The 16,470-nt window shown below is 44.0% G+C and overlaps 1 protein-coding gene across 12 annotated transcripts in view; it reads left to right on the plus strand.

Annotated features, from left to right (window-relative positions):
- The window catches only part of PTPRK (protein tyrosine phosphatase, receptor type, K), a 353,816-nt gene extending 338,722 nt beyond the window's left edge, over positions 1 to 15,094 (plus strand). For all 12 annotated transcript variants that reach the window (XM_014942619.1, XM_014942624.1, XM_014942626.1 and 9 more), the window contains 7 exons: positions 2,030 to 2,179; positions 3,487 to 3,660; positions 6,570 to 6,701; positions 6,924 to 7,049; positions 9,003 to 9,166; positions 10,608 to 10,743; positions 13,798 to 15,094. In XM_014942619.1, the coding sequence (XP_014798105.1) occupies positions 2,030 to 2,179; positions 3,487 to 3,660; positions 6,570 to 6,701; positions 6,924 to 7,049; positions 9,003 to 9,166; positions 10,608 to 10,743; positions 13,798 to 13,851 (936 nt within the window). In that variant the 3' untranslated portion in view covers positions 13,852 to 15,094. The remainder of the gene's footprint in view (positions 1 to 2,029; positions 2,180 to 3,486; positions 3,661 to 6,569; positions 6,702 to 6,923; positions 7,050 to 9,002; positions 9,167 to 10,607; positions 10,744 to 13,797) is intronic.
- The last annotated feature ends 1,376 nt before the right edge of the window (positions 15,095 to 16,470 follow it).

Here is a 16,470-nt window from a genome sequence, read left to right on the forward strand (position 1 = left end):
CTTCACCCAGACCAATGTCCACCTGACTTTGTAACGAAAGGAAAAGCATGGCAACAAACCACCACCTCTTTCCCTCTTCACCCAGACCAATGTCCACCTGACTTTGTAACGAAAGGAAAAGCATGGAGCATTTTGTAGAGAAGACCCTGCATTAGGTCTGTCTGGCACGTCTCTCCCCAGCTCTGGTATCAGCAGTTCCAGGAACCCAAAGTTGGAATTTCAGCAGGTTGCTGCCAGTTTTAGACTATCTCCAGGCATTTTATCCACAATTTGACTTACCTGTGGGACTTTACATCCATTTCACTCCCCCTTTTCAATTCTGTTTTTATTAGATTTCTAGGCCTCATTGCCCACCCATTTCTACCTTTTTTGCCTTTCGTCATGCCTTCAGCCACTCCACAGTAAAACCATTGCCTTAGTGATGAAGCTGTAACATCTCCCCTTCTGCCACCTGAGTGGTTATTATCAATAGGTTATTGGTTTTTATTTAGACAGGTCACCTGGCATGGTTTCTGCCTTCTCTTTCCTGTCCTCCATGTGGGCATCTACCCAAGAAGTCATTCCATGTGTCACCACCTGCAAATCTCTGCAGCTGACAGCCAGGCATATCGATGTAATTATTTGGTGCCCTTTTTATTCCATGCCGTGACCTGTGGCAGTTGAACAAATCAATTTTGGTGATCAGCTACTCCTGGCTACAGAGCCCTGAACCTTTGGGAAGTGTATGGGGTAGAGTGTTTCAGTGTGACTGCTGCAATCCCAGTTTAACCTGCTCTTGCATGTGAATTAATGTCCCCACTGCTGGTCCTTTCTCTTTCTTCCCCTTCTGCCTCTCACCTCTCATCTTCTCTCAGAGATTCATACCTACACAGCAAAATAAATCTGAAATTGCAGGAAGTTCTGTTTGTGGTCATCTAGACAACAGTGATGGCCATAGCTGTGTGGGTAGGACAGCACAGGCTGTGGTGCCAGAACACCACTGTGGTCCCTGGATGTGTGCTCTTGTTAATGTTTGTGCTGTTAATGACCTCATCGGTGCCCACAATAGCTTGGTGAGGCTGGCATAGTTATAGAATCATGTAATCACAGAATTTCTGAGGTTGGAAGGGACCTTTCAGATCATCCAGTCCAACCATCAACCCAACACTGACAAAGCCCACCACTGACCCATGTCCCTCAGCACCACATCTGCCCGGCTTTTAAATCCCTCCAGGGGTGGGGACTCCACCACGGCCCTGGGCAGCCTCTGCCAAGGCTTCATAACCCTTTCAGTGTAGGAATTTTCTCCTAATATCCATCCTAAACCTCCCCTGGGGCAACTTGAGGCTGTTCCCTCTTCCCATCGCCTGTATAGACATGATTTTACATCTATTACTCTCAGGTTGAGTAAATGTAATAGGCATTGTGTAAAAATTGACAGGAGAGCCCATTTAAATAGTAATGAAGTTGTCTAGGACTCGGGATATCTCAGGGCAAATCAGGAAAAAAAAAAATATGGGAGGAAATGATGTTTCTGTTGGGACACCCTTGAGTGTGTTGGTGGCCCGCAGCCGGCTGTCACTCAGTCACTCGGACTGGCTGGCACACGAGTAAGGAGAATGCAAGGTGCCAAATAATTGCTACTCACACTAGTAGTGCTTGAAGCAATTTACACTTTCTGCTAGAGCTACATGGCTGAAAGCTATTTCTAAAAAAAAACCAAAAAATGAGTAAAGCCAATAAGTCATTGGCAAATGTGCAGAAACCCACAAGCACCACGAGAAAACGGAAAACCTCCCATTAAATAAATTGCTGTGCCTGTGCTGTTAAGTTTTGCTGGACTTAAATTGGTTCTGAGGAAAACATCTTTGTTAACTGCACCCCAATTAGGACAAGATTGTGTTTGTACCGAAGTGTTGTTGAATGGATTGATGGACACTGCCTTGGTTTTGAGTTTTACCACGTGGAGGAGATCTGTTTATCTTCAAAGAGGGAAAGATCTGTTGTTTTTAAAGGGCTATAATTTTTGTTTCTTTGCTTAATTTGGTAGGAGCAGTACATCTTTATTCACGATGCCATCCTAGAAGCTTGCCTGTGTGGAGAAACTGCCATTCCTGTCTGCGAATTCAAAGCTGCTTATTTTGATATGATTAGAATAGACTCTCAGACAAACTCTTCGCATCTCAAAGATGAGTTCCAGGTATTCACAGTCCCTACTAACTCTTCATGTGATGACAATTTTTTTTTGCCTGTAGATACTTTTAATTTATTTTAAGGGAAAGAGTTTTCATATCATGCGTATAGCATTTGGTTCCTTACTTTGAGACCAAAAAATGAAGTACCCTGTGTTTATGTGCTTTGCAAACTTGTTTTAAATATGGAATACGAGAAAACGGAAAACCTCCCATTAAATAAATTGCTGTGCCTGTGCTGTTAAGTTTTGCTGGACTTAAATTGGTTCTGAGGAAAACATCTTTGTTAACTGCACCCCAATTAGGACAAGATTGTGTTTGTACCGAAGTGTTGTTGAATGGATTGATGGACACTGCCTTGGTTTTGAGTTTTACCACGTGGAGGAGATCTGTTTATCTTCAAAGAGGGAAAGATCTGTTGTTTTTAAAGGGCTATAATTTTTGTTTCTTTGCTTAATTTGGTAGGAGCAGTACATCTTTATTCACGATGCCATCCTAGAAGCTTGCCTGTGTGGAGAAACTGCCATTCCTGTCTGCGAATTCAAAGCTGCTTATTTTGATATGATTAGAATAGACTCTCAGACAAACTCTTCGCATCTCAAAGATGAGTTCCAGGTATTCACAGTCCCTACTAACTCTTCATGTGATGACAATTTTTTTTTGCCTGTAGATACTTTTAATTTATTTTAAGGGAAAGAGTTTTCATATCATGCGTATAGCATTTGGTTCCTTACTTTGAGACCAAAAAATGAAGTACCCTGTGTTTATGTGCTTTGCAAACTTGTTTTAAATATGGAATGTGCTCCTTTGAATAAATTTGCGGTAAATATGTGTCTGGAATGAAGAGCAGTGGCTAGGAACCACAGAGAGCTTTGGCTTGCGTTTCAACAGCTCTTTAGGACTCCAAAGGATGCTCTTTGTTTCATTCCTTGTGGAGGGGATGGTGTGATGAGGAATCTCTCCAGGGGTACAGGGAGTGCCTTCTACACCTGCAGCTTAACCAACCCCCCCTGAAAAGCCCCAGCACCTCCCTCACACGGATGGGAGCTCTGATTTGCTAGTGCCTCGCGTTTTGCCATATTGCAATATTTTTAAACTAAAGCTACTGAATCTTGCTGGTTATTCCAGCCTGCTAACTCCAACGTCCTCTCTCCATAGACCCTGAATTCTGTGACCCCCCGGCTGCATCACACGGATGGGAGCTCTAATTTGCTAGTGCCTCACATTTTGCCATATTGCAATAGTTTTAAACGAAAGCCTGGGGAATCTTGCTGGTTATTCCAGCCTGCTAATGCCAGCCTCCTCTCTCCTGTAGACCCTGAATTCTGTGACCCCCCGGCTGCAGGCAGAGGACTGCAGCATCGCCTGCCTGCCAAGGAACCACGACAAGAACCGCTTCATGGATATGCTGCCACCTGACAGATGTCTGCCTTTCTTAATTACCATTGACGGGGAGAGCAGCAACTACATCAATGCTGCTCTTATGGATGTAAGAGACTGTCTTCTTTGTCTGGGTAACATGAGAGAGAGAGCACTGGCTGGTTGAAGAAAGGGTAATTCTTCTGAACTGCGGTGCCCAAGTAAAACAGTCCTACTGAGGGAGGGCGGGGGGAACGGGTAGGAAACCCCACCAGCTTGTGTTACCTGTTCAGAAGGTTTTGTTACCTTTAGTCTTTTGCATCCTTCTGGGACCGACTGGAAATCTCCACTTTTCAACACCATTATACAGAGCTCTAGTCTCCAGCCCTCTGAATCTCAAATCCCAGCAGGATCTCAGAACTCTGCTGTTTGTCAGGAAGTAAATATTGTCTGCCTGAGCATGAGTTTGTTAGCACCATTTTATGAAAAAGGCTATGGATACCGAGGCAGGAGAAACAGGGAAAGAAAAGGAAAAAAAAATGTTTCTTTGGCACATTTGGGAATAGGGCTGGGGTTTTTGTTGTTCATCTCTTGAGTCGCAGCTCTTTGAGGTTGAAGTTTGAGCGACAGGAGTATTGTCAGGGGAAAGGGTAATTTAATGGAAAAATGGAGGTGAACTTGTTTATAGGTGTCTGATCAATAAAGCAGTTCATTACACGGGCTGTCGGGTACCTGCCTGCCCCTGCCATGAGCATTTCCAGAGTCAGACCCCTAAAGCCACCTTTACAGTAAATACTTAAATACAGTAAATACTTTAGTACAGTAAATACTTAAATACTTAAATACTCCTGGTTTCCAGGAGCATCTCCCCTTTCTCAGAAATGAAGTGCTGTCAGAGACCATGGTGTCAAGAAGAGATGCTGGAATAAAACAGCAAAATAGCAGCAGAAGTCTTCAGGACTGAGTGGTCCATTCACCCCTGAGTCCTGCCTGAGCTAGCGCAGGAAACTATTGAACTGCTAGAGCAAAACACAGCCCTTCATCTCACAATTAGCTGTCCTGCCAGAAAAATAGAGGAGTAGCGTGTGTGAGACCAACCTACTGGGGAGTCACAGGGCAGGATGGATGACAGCAATGAGCAGAATTTTGGTAGCAACCAAAATTGTCGAGAATTGCAATTAAAATTGCATGAAGCACCTGGATAAAATTGCTGCGCAATGGCCCAGCCAGCACAGCAGAGAGGAGTGTGGTCTGGGCAGAAAGGAAGGAAACGCAGGCAGGGTGGCAGGGACAGGAATGAAGCAAGGTATTGATGGGTGAGCAATCAGAGGTGAGTGAGGAAAAGACAGAAATGGTAGTAATAAAATGAAAAAAACCAGCAGAAGAAAAAAAAGTAATATAAAACTTTGAAGTTTTTTTCTTGCCCTTTTTCTTCTGCTTTGGTTTTTGTTTTTTTTTTAAGGCTGATTTATTTAGAGAGAGGGGCCCCACTGCTGGGCAAGGAATGAGGACTTTTGATGGCAAAACAGAAATGGAACCTTTCCTCACCGTTTGCCAATGTACTTGTCCTGGTGTTCCCCCAAAAAGGTGTCTGCTTCCCGGTGTGGCAGGGGATCTCCTGCCTGTTCGGTTTGAAAACCTGGTCTTCTCAATCTCAGTTAGTTCTCTTGTCTTGGGAAAGAGCAGAAGGGATGGGGAGGAGAGCTAGGAAAACATCAGCTGATGCCAGTTTTATTTCTTATAAATAGATGGGAAGAATCGATAGTGGTTGGAAGCAGGACACGAGCTGCTTGTCTGTCCTGCTGCCCCCGGGGGCTTCCTGCATGAGAAAAAGACAGCAAACACAGAGGAAAGAAAATTGTCAGCCTCCTTAGTCTGTTGTCAAATAAGTACTGACGCTAAAGGCATTAATTTGTTTATTTTCACAGTTTACAACAAGTTAGAAGGGTGAAAAAAAAGGTTGTATTTTTTTTCCTGCTGGGCCTCACGCTGTGCTCTTCGAGGGTGTGGTGATACATTCCACGTGAAGATCCCTCACATCGACCTTCAAATGAGCAACCTTCCATACCAAAAGGGGTTTAGCTGCCAGGTCTTTCTCCTAGGTTAATTTACTCAATGTATTTCGGTCAAAAAAACCTCAGCCAAACTGCTTTTAGTAGCAGCACGGGGATCTCTACGTACAGCAGTCCCAGCCTTTCATCTCCAAACTGGTGACTGCCAATCCCATCCACCTACAAGAAGATTCACCATTTTACTGTTTCTCAGATTAACCCGTGGGTGCTCCTTTGCCAGGTCAGGTCTGCGTTCCTTCCCTGCAGAGCTCTTTCGTGCATCGTTGCAAAGTGCCTGCAAAAGCCTCTGATCTCTCCTCTCCTGCTCATGACCCCTCTGCTGTGGGGACTTACCCTTCTGCAGTGAATTTCACTGAAGTTTTAGAGTTGGAAGGGACCATAGAGATCATCTAGTCCAACTCTGAGCCTCATCTCAGCCAACCTGTGCGAGGCTGGCAGCCCCAGCCTGCAGTTGTGCACAGGGCAGCAGGCAGAAAGCGGAATTGGGGCAGGAAATAGTATTTTGCTGCCTAACTTCTGCTTTCTGCTGGGAACGGGGCCCGTTCTGTGGAGTGATCCTGTGGTTGTGGCACCAAAACAGGTTTTGGGATTGAGCTGAGTCCCTGGTGGGGTCACAGAGCTCAGGTGTGACCTGCCATGGGTGAGGTGACCACCTGAGACCTCTGGGGCACGGGGAGAAGGTTTGCTGCCGGGTGTCCAGGACGTGGTCCTGGACTGACAGTGCCCAGGAGGATCAGAACCAGAGACTTGGCCCACAACCGAGCAGAAGACAGACCTGAGCAGAGCAGCCTCTTTGTTCCTACTGGCGACGACGATGTATTTTTAACATCAGCCTTGGTGAAATCTGGTGTAATTGATGTCAGAGCTTTGTTCTATTTATATGGGGTTTTTTTTCTGTTGCAGTATTTGGGTGGAAGTTATGAAGGGCTTCCTCTGCCGGCGCTAACGAACCCCTTTGCCTTTGCAGAGCTACAGGCAGCCGGCGGCGTTCATCGTCACGCAGCATCCTCTCCCAAACACTGTGAAAGATTTCTGGAGATTAGTGTACGACTACGGCTGCACTTCTCTTGTGATGCTAAATGAAGTCGACTTAGCACAGGTCAGTCTGGGGCTCTGGTTTTCCCCTGTGCCATCGCGTGCTTTAATCACTCCAGACCCAAAGCGTAGAGCAGTGCAGTGATTTTACGGTTATTCTCTGCTTCACACCCTCTAATTAGCACGTGTGGCCCCGTAAAGGTCAGATGAGCTGCCTGCAGTGGGAGGGGGTGATGCTCCTGCCATGGCTCCCCCCGTGACTAACGTGGTTGTGCTCTGGTTGCAGGGCTGCCCCCAGTACTGGCCCGAGGAGGGGATCCTGCGGTACGGCCCCATCCAGGTGGAATGCATGTCGTGCTCCATGGACTGCGACGTCATAAACCGAATTTTCAGGATATGCAATCTCACAAGAGTAAGCACTATCATAACAATACATAACAGGGGGAGGGGGAGGTAAAAAAAGACATTTTTAACACTCTCTAGGCTCTCGTGGGCTTTAATTTTGAATAATTGCAAAATGCTAATGTTCTTAAGACATCACCCAGGAAGAATTGGTCAAGCATCGACATCTAATACTAATTATTAGTACTTTTCCATAGCTGCACGCTCAGCAGAGAGAGCAGTAGGGTGAAGGACTGTTGTTCTGTGGTGTTCTCCCTGACGAGTGGAAGGTGTATGAGAAGTGCTCTGTGTGTTCGGTGTGCAGGGAAGGAAATAGCCCTGTAACCAACCCTGTAGAGACAGGTATTTAATTGCATAGCTTCCATAAGACGTCTTCTGTGGTGCATGAAGAAGAGGAGGGCTGAGGCTGGGTACGCAGCCAGCACCTTCCCAGCCTGAGCTGTGAGAACCACAACACAAAGGGAGGATTTGTGGCACCCTGCACAGCGGGTGTGAAAAAGCTCTGAAAGCTCTGCTGCCCCTGCAGGGTTCTGCCCCACCGTGCCTCGACCTGTGTTTATCATCTTTTCCTTCAGCCCCAGTAGCAGCACCAGCCTCACGTTCTCATCAGCTCTTTCACACCTTGCATCTCAGCCCCAGCCTCACGTTCTCATCAGCTCTTTCACACCTTGCATCATCCTGTCTTCTTGGTGTCCCGTAGCGTTTCGCACTGCTGTAGCATCTTCTCAGACCCTGTTTGCCACATAGTGCCTCCTCCTCTAGCTCTCAGTAAATGTCTTACTTGTGTTACCTACAGCTAAAGAGTTACAGACACTTGTGCCACCGTTATATGTACAGTTAACCAGCAATCCCTGCTTTACTGACCATTAATGAACTTACACACCACCAATTGGCACCTGGTTTAACCTCATTAAAGTTGAAGAACAGCCATGGGGAAAACTGATTACTGTGTATACAAACATTATTTTTATTTTATTTTATTTTATTTAGGTCACATTTTCAAAGTGCAGACAGCAGTTTGCACGTGGCCAGTATTTTATCCAAACCTTTATTTCGCTTATATTCAAAGCTAAGAAAAACATTTTCAGCTTTTCATACCTTGTTTGGAAGCTACAGGAAGCTAAGGTGTAGACACACTGGCAAATATTACGCCATGGCACTTTTTGTTGTATTTTGAGACTTCCTCTCTTTCTTTGGTTCTTTTCTTCTTTTCATGTTTTTCCATTTCTTCTCTTTTACATTGTTTTGGGTTTTCGCTCTTCTGCTTCTCTTTGTCTCCCAGGCCTTTGCACCTTTACATCCTGCTTCTAAATAATCTTTCTGTTCTTCCATTTCTAAAACCCACGCTCCTGCTCCTTTTCTTTTTCTTTTTCTTCAGCTCCAAGAAACTGAGTAGGGTGTTTATTCTTCCAGTTATTGAGGCCTTTCTCATGACAGACTCATTCTACCCAAAGCTCTCCCTGTGTAGCTCCTGGCCCACGGAGGGCTCAGAGCAGCAAGGCTCTCACCATTCCTGTACTCTGGCAAAAAGGGAAGAGTTCAAGGAAAATAGTCATATTTGTGCACCAGTATTACTTGTTGTTTATTTATAATGGGGTTAGTTCATGCCAAAGGAACCAGAGGTATGGCTCTTCATTTCTGTAGGTCTCAGAATTCAACAATGATTTTTTTTGATTAATTATTGAAGTTAAGGATAAAAAACCTTGACACACATGATCTAGGGAATTTGTCCATTTAGAAGAAGTCAGGATAGGTTATAGTAGTGACTGATAAACTGTGGTGTTGTCTTCCCTTTTTTCCTTTTTTATACACCTTCCTAGAGCTCAAGTGATGTAAATTAATGGAGACCCTACTGTGCAACGTATATATAAACACTCAGGTTCCATGTTAGTGTTGTATTTTTATTTTCGAAACCAAGATGTAAAGGTGTCCTATGGACCTAAAACTCTTTGATTTCCCTCAGCCACAGGAGGGCTATCTGATGGTGCAGCAATTCCAGTATTTGGGCTGGGCTTCTCACAGAGATGTACCAGCTTCCAAGAGATCCTTCTTGAAGCTGATTCTCCAGGTTGAGAAATGGCAAGAGGAATGTGAAGAAGGGGAGGGCCGGACCATCATCCACTGCCTGTGAGTAACTGGGAGAAAGTCACAATGCTGCTCCTCAAATGAATGCTTTTAAATTAATTCTTGCGTTAAGTTCCGGCAGTATCATTATGGCTATATTCTTTTGCACATGCCCTTGTTTCTTTTAGTAAAAAAAGAAATAAAAAAACAACCAACCAACAAACAATAAAGTACCACTGCTAATGCAAAAAAAGATAAAAAAACAACCAACAAACAAACAATAAAGTACCACTGCTAATGCAGATTGGCTTTTGGTCAACTGTTGGCTCTGGGTCAGGTCAAGGTACCACGGGAACGAGTACTTTGGACGTGATACTGCAGTGATACTGTGAATTGTCTCCAATTGGCTTTTGGTCAACTTTTGGCTCTGAGTCAAGGTATCACGGGAATGAGTACTTTGGACATGATACTGCAGTGATACTGTGAATTGTCTCCTTCTGTACATAATAGCGTGGTTTTCAGGTACAAAATGTGTACGGCTCGATTTCTCTGTGCGGTTTCAGTAAGGAAGTCTTTTATGCTAAGTGCCAAATGGGTATTTTTTGTGTATCTCTTTGCATAACCTGTGCTGCATTTTTTTTTTCCAGAAGGCGTACTGTATTTTGAGGGTTTTAGACTGAAAGTTGTGGGTATATGAAATCAGAGAACAGTTCTAAAATACAATACGTGATCCTAAAACTGTTGTTGGTAAATGACTCCTTATCTGAACCTGGTATTTAAATGGGAGCTGGTTTGGGAGTTTTGAAAAGGCAACATCTTTTTCTCCTTGAGCAGATAATGACCGATCTCTCTTGTACCTTATTTAAATATAAATTTGAAAGCTTAGGAATTGAATTATGCATTTGTCCTTACTTTAAAAAAAAGATGTCTGTTTAAATGGTCAGAATTAACTTGTGGCCCTTTTCTGCCCACCCCTCCTCATTATCTGAGGAATCTTCTGGCTAATTTAAACTTAGGAAGAAGAAATGTCTACCTTAGTTACTTTGAAATGAAGATTCAAATAGTGCAGAAGTGTCCCCAAAAGTCAACACGATATCATATCAGTGCTGCCTTGGGGTTACTCTGGCTAGGTAATCCTCATGCCACAGAATAATTCAAGTGAGCCTTTTTCCAGAACTGAGTGGACAATGATGTTCTTGCCATTCAGCTTGGGGTTTGACTTTTAATGTTGTACTTGCCATTCAACTCAGTCTTTCATTTCTAATAAATTAGGCTATAGCACAGCTGGGTGGCAGGGTGGGCTGTAAGGGCAGAATTGAAAAGCAGTGATTGAGAGGAGGGTCAGGAACAGCCAATGTCTCAGACCAAACCCAGTGGAGCTGCCAGGAGGTCTCCCCGTGGGACAGGAATCACTGGTGGTTACAGAGTGAGGGAACAGAAGGGCGTTTGGGATGCTCCTGGGATGCCAGAGTGACATTTAACCAGCTCTTCTCCTTGTGCACAGGAACGGGGGTGGCCGGAGCGGGATGTTCTGTGCCATTGGCATCGTGGTGGAGACGGTGAAAAGGCAAAACGTGGTGGACGTTTTCCACGCCGTGAAGACTTTGAGGAACAGTAAACCCAACATGGTAGAAACTCCGGTAAGTGCTGGTCACCTCCAACAGGCAGGGAGTTGTGGGACCTGCCTTCCCAGCCCTCTGCCCACACACCAGGGCCAACCTACGGTGGGCCACCAGGAAGAGAGGGCTGTGTATTGAGTGTAGAATCATAGAATCATAGAATCATTGAGGTTGGAAGAGACCCTTGGGATCATCGAGTCCAACCATCCACCCTCCTCTACGAAGTCCTCCCCTACACCATATCCCTCAGTACCGCATCTAAACGTCCCTTAAACACAGCCAGGGACAAGGCAGCATCCTGAGAGGCCAAGCTGAGCCTTTGGAGCTGCATTTTTTGTAGAGGTGCCATGCCCTTCATGGAAGACGTTCTGAGTTAACAGGATGCACTTGAATCTCCAGGCAGCATCCTGAGAGGCCAAGCTGAGCCTTTGGAGCTGCATTTTTTGTAGAGGTGCCATGCCCTTCATGGAAGACGTTCTGAGTTAACAGGATGCACTTGAATCTCCCAAAATAACCCCCTCTATCTGAAGAGAAGTTGCAGTGGGTTGTGCTCGCACAAACCGTCTTGAAGTTTTACAGAGCAAGGCATTTCTTCTTGGTAGGAGTAAGCTGTAAAGTAGCTGGAGCTGTAATTAGTAGCTGGAGATGTGAATATTTTACTTCTTAATAACAACTGCTGCTTCGCAAGCTGTATTGAATAATGGTAGTGTTTGTTACTCAGATTTGTAGCAGTCAAAATGATACCTCAGAACTTTAAAATCAAAGAGTTGGATCTAATGTGTTGGAAAATAATATGTAGAATCCTAGAATCACTTGGGCTGGAAAAGACCCTTGAGATCATCGAGTCCAACAGTTAACCTAAAGAATAAACAGTATAAACAATAAACTCATATAAACAGTATGAGTCTGAATTAGCAAAACCACATGACTAAATCTTTATATGTACAAAAAAACAGACCCTTTGCCCTTCTGGTCAGTCTTTCCATGTGTGGTACGAGTGGGTATCCATCCGTGTGATCGCTTCGGTCACAGAAACTGAGTATTGTGGAAGGTCCTTAAAAAATTTCTCCCGAGTGGGCTTTTTTTCCTTGCTGTGGGTGGATGGTAGAGCAGGTTAGACAGCGCCGGGGAGTCCCTGCCCCTTGGCTCTCCCCCCGCCAGCAGCCAGGCTCGCTTTCCAGCCAGATGGCACACAAATGAGGGATGCCAATGGAAATTAAAAAGCTTTTGCGTTTTATGCGTAGTGAAAATTGCTTCTGACCTTGTGAACCTGCACACTGAGCAAAATGGCTGTAGCTGCCTCTTCCCACATGGCCCTTTTTCACGGGTGTCCCTGCTTGCTTGGTATCAAGTACTTTCTGTGGCACCATTTGCTTAATTACCGTGCGTTGGTTCCAACCCTTGGAAGTGAGGGATTAAGGAGGTGGTTACAACATGAAGGGGTAGAGCATAGAATCATAGAATCGTCTAGGTTGGACCGGGCATCCCTGCTTGCTTGGTATCAAGTACCATAAGTGGCACGATTTGCTTTATTACTGTACGTTGGTTCCAACCCTTGGAAGTGAGAAATTAAGGAGGTGGTTACAACATGAAGGGATAGAGCATAGAATCATAGAATCATTGAGGTTGGAAGAGACTCTTGGGATCATCGAGTCCAACCATCTCCCCTACTCTACAAAGTCCTCCCCTACACCATGTCCCTCAGCACTGCATCTAAACGGCCCTTAAACACAGCCAGGGATGGTGACTCCACCCCCTCCCTGGGCAGCCTGTTCCAATGCCCGACCCCTCTTTCGGTGAAAAATTCTTTCCTAATGTTCAGTCTAAACCTACCCTGTTGGAGCAGCAGAGGTTGGGCTCAGGTACTGCTGCCTTTGCTGCAGATACTTTCCAATCTGCTGTGCCACGGGCAGCTGGGACACCACAGACCGAGGGGCTGCCTGGATTTCAGATCACTCCTAGGGAGAAAACAGGTCACACCACATGGAGAATGGCCTGTGTGACTGTAAAGGGAGGCCCAGGTAGACAGTGTGTGTCTCTGATAAATGGCCTGTAAACTTATTTTTATTTTTTTTTTTTTTCAAAAGAGTACTGGATTCCGTTGTAGCTTTCATCTGCAGCTACTGAATTTCCATAGTTACGTGTTTCTGTTGTGGGGGTTTTTATTCAGAACTCTCGAACAGCAGCAGCTGTAGAGTCGTTAGGTAGAAAACAAACCAGGAAAACCAATGTACAGCACCGTCATGTGCCCTACATTCAGCAGCATGATCAGATAACAAAAATGAGCGGCGCAATAAAGCCTTGAAGATATCCCCACCACTTCCTGCCAATGGATCACACCGCCTTCCTTTGCAAACAAAAATAAATCACAAAAGCAGATTAATTTTGTTAGGTCGTAGGGACAATAGAGATTGAATTATTTTCCTCAGGTTTTCTTTTCTTCTTGCCCTCTCCCCCCTCCGTCCCCCTCCCTCTCCCCCAGCATCAGCCCTGAGTTAAGGAGAAATACTAAGCAGGGTTGAAATATTGAGCTTTAACTTCTCTTTTAAATGTACATCTGGGATGTTACATTGGCACGAGGATCCAAATGGGCAGCTTTGTGTCCCTGGCCATTTCCTGGCCATTTCCTGGCCATCCCTGGCCATTCCCTGGCTGTTCCCTGGCCATTCCCTGGCCATCCAGCAGTCCTGGGCACCTGCTGGGTGTCAGCTGACTTCAGTATAAATGGTGTGTCACAGACAAGGTGCTGTCACCACAAGGATGCTCTGACCGACAGGAGAACTACTTGTGTTTGATAAAGCGGTTCAGAAGCTGAAACAAATCAGAGAAGGAAATCATTGCGTTTCATGGGCAGGGTTTGGTTTTTTTTTCCAGTTTGTTGGTTGGGGTGAGTTTTTAAATCAGAGCTGGTCACATACTGTGTAGTAGGGGAAAAAGAAAAAAAGAACCCCCGAGCATGTCAGGCTTGAAGTTAAAATTGCACAGTTGTTAGCAAAGACTATTCTAGTTTACAGATATTGCTGCTAATACTTGAGAATCTTAATTTAACATTTTTCTTTTCCTCTCCCCTTAAAGGAGCAGTATCGCTTCTGCTACGACGTGGCGCTGGAGTACTTGGAATCCTCTTAGTCAGAATGGATGTGAGGAAGTTCACCAAATACACCAATCTCAATACGCTGTTTTGACAACAGTTCTTGATCCTGTGAAGAAAGATTTTAGGGGAAAGGGGAGGGAGGGGGGGGAGGGATTTTAAATTTTAAATGCAAAGTATTTTTCTTATGAAGTTGTGTATCTTAATAAAAGAACTCAATCTGTTTCTATGCTTGTATACAGTATCAACATTTAGTGCCACATAAATACTATTTAATGAGAACCAGAGTCAGAAGAGATTTGCGCAAATTAGGACTTTTCAGTGTTCGTAAATGCAGCCATCTCTCAATCACAGTAGAGCGACCATCTGTTGCATGTATCAATATTTCCTATATGGTAATAATTTTTCTTTTTTTTTTTCTTTTGATACATGGTTAAAGTACAATAACAGTGCAGATTGATAGTAAGGTTCATTCTTTATACGTTTCAAGTGTTGCATATATATATTATATATAGTAAAAAAAAAACAAAACAAAACTGGCTTATTTTGTTTTAATGTGCAATGATGGCTGGATCACATAAAGATCTTTATAAAGAAACTTAAACATAAGCCAAAGACTCAAGTGTAAATATGTCTATATGGAGAAAGCACATGTATTTATTGTTTACTTGCATTCCTTTTTTGATGGCTGAAAAACAGAAGAATCATTTTTCTTGAAGAAAGCTTTTTTTGCTGAAATCAAGTGTAAACAATTTTTGTAGTTTATTTTTTGTATGTTTTAGTGTAAGTAGAAGACATACTTTTTATGCATAGACCAAGACACATCGGTATTGTGGTTTTGTTGTGTACATGCTTGTGATTCAAATCCATGTAAACAACTCAGTTATAGAAGGTCTTTAACTACAGGACCAAAATCAAACCATTTTCCTGAAAAAATGTATAGTTTTTCACAGTTGCATTAGTTAAGTACTGAAGAAAAAACTATGTAAGGAAGGGCACGCATCAAAATGGCCTTGCCTATGACTTGCACAAGATCAGATGTTTTTAAGCACCATTAAAATTGTGAGGGAACCAATTGTTTAAAAAAAAATATTGAAGCACAGGTCGACAAGAGAACTGCCAGGCAAATAGATGGCTCTGCAAATGCCCTTCAGGGTAAAAAAAAGTATTTGTTTAGCAAATTGTAAAATTAAGCAATGTTTATTTTGATGTTTACGAACATGTAAGCTTTGCTTCCAAGAAAGCAAAATTTGAATAAACCAATGCCAGATTCTGATTATAGTTGTGGCGTACAAAATATTACTGTGCTTTCGCTCAGCTTCTATCCATTTGTTCGTGAGGTTTCCCATATTTTACCGGCTAAAATCTCTCCAGGCTCTTGTTGGTCTTTTTTAGAACCGACAGTCTAATGATAAGGTGCTTTTAAATATGCTGTAAAGTAAGAGTGAATTAAACTTTTATTTAAAGATTATTTAATATTATTTCCTATTTTGATAGCCTCTCACTTACTGTCCTTGTTAAGGAGTCATTCTTGTCTGGAACACCAATATATTTGGACAAGGAAAATCTCAAAAGGAAATTATATTCTTTTTCACCTCAGTGTTTTGTGGGGGAGGATATTTGAAAAGATTCCATGTCATACGTATGGCCTAAGTTTCTTCCTGTACTCCAGACGTGGAATTACCCATCCAATGCTATAAATGGAAGATAAATGTTTAGAGAAGTTCTGCTTCTCAGATTTTTTTTCAGTGCCTCTACCTGGATGGCATACAGCTCCACCTCTTCCACATCTACAAAAAAGTCGTCTTCTTTTGTCACCCAACGTTAGTTCCCACCTCTGAACCTCAAGGTAAGCAAATCAGGTTTGAAAACATGCAGTGGGGCTGGGTTCTTGATACTTAAAATGTTGTTTTTATGTTTTACCGTGTTGGAACGGCAATTATAAGCTGTATGGAACAGAAGTCCAATGTTCCCAGCTTTCTCTGTGAAGCCATGGCCTGCAGCAGACTCTGGCCATCAAAGTGCTGGATGTCCCTTCTGAAGCTGGCTGGCTGGTCACCACGTTTTGTGGACACAAGGTACCATCTCCACAGACTGGTGCGTCCTATCTCTCAGACACGTGTTGGGGCTGAATGAGTTGGCCTCTGGAAGGACCTTCCTCTGTTGTCAATGAAGGGGGTTGAGAAGGTTAGTCTAGAAGTCTAGATGAATTGTCTGACAGATGAGACGAGGAGCTCTTAAGGGCTGTGGAATGCAAAAGCCAAATTCCATACTGACCAGAGAGATTTTTATGTTTGTTGTTTTCTTTCTTGATCAAAAATGTAGCGTCCCCCATTAGGCTGAACGAATAGTTGTTTTCAGGGTGAGCTTGTGTGTTGGGAATGGTGGGGTCCACCCCTGTCTGTACTTCACAACCCTTGGTAAGGTTTTTGTATCCAGCTTTCCCTGTCCATCAGACATGACTAGTGCAAATGGTGGTGTGAATCCCGGTGTCATGGGACACTCTGCTTGGATCCATGTTGGAGCGTTCCCCTCGGCTGGAAGGGATTGTTGCTCTGGTGGTTATTCAGCAGATGGGACCCCTGCCTGTGTTGTTCATGTACCCCGAGAGACTCATAATCTCTGTAACTGCAGCCGACTGTGGTGACCTGATGAGC

This window comes from Calidris pugnax, unplaced genomic scaffold (genome assembly GCF_001431845.1).
Source record: "Calidris pugnax isolate Ruff unplaced genomic scaffold, ASM143184v1 scaffold86, whole genome shotgun sequence".
NCBI lineage: Eukaryota > Metazoa > Chordata > Aves > Charadriiformes > Scolopacidae > Calidris > Calidris pugnax.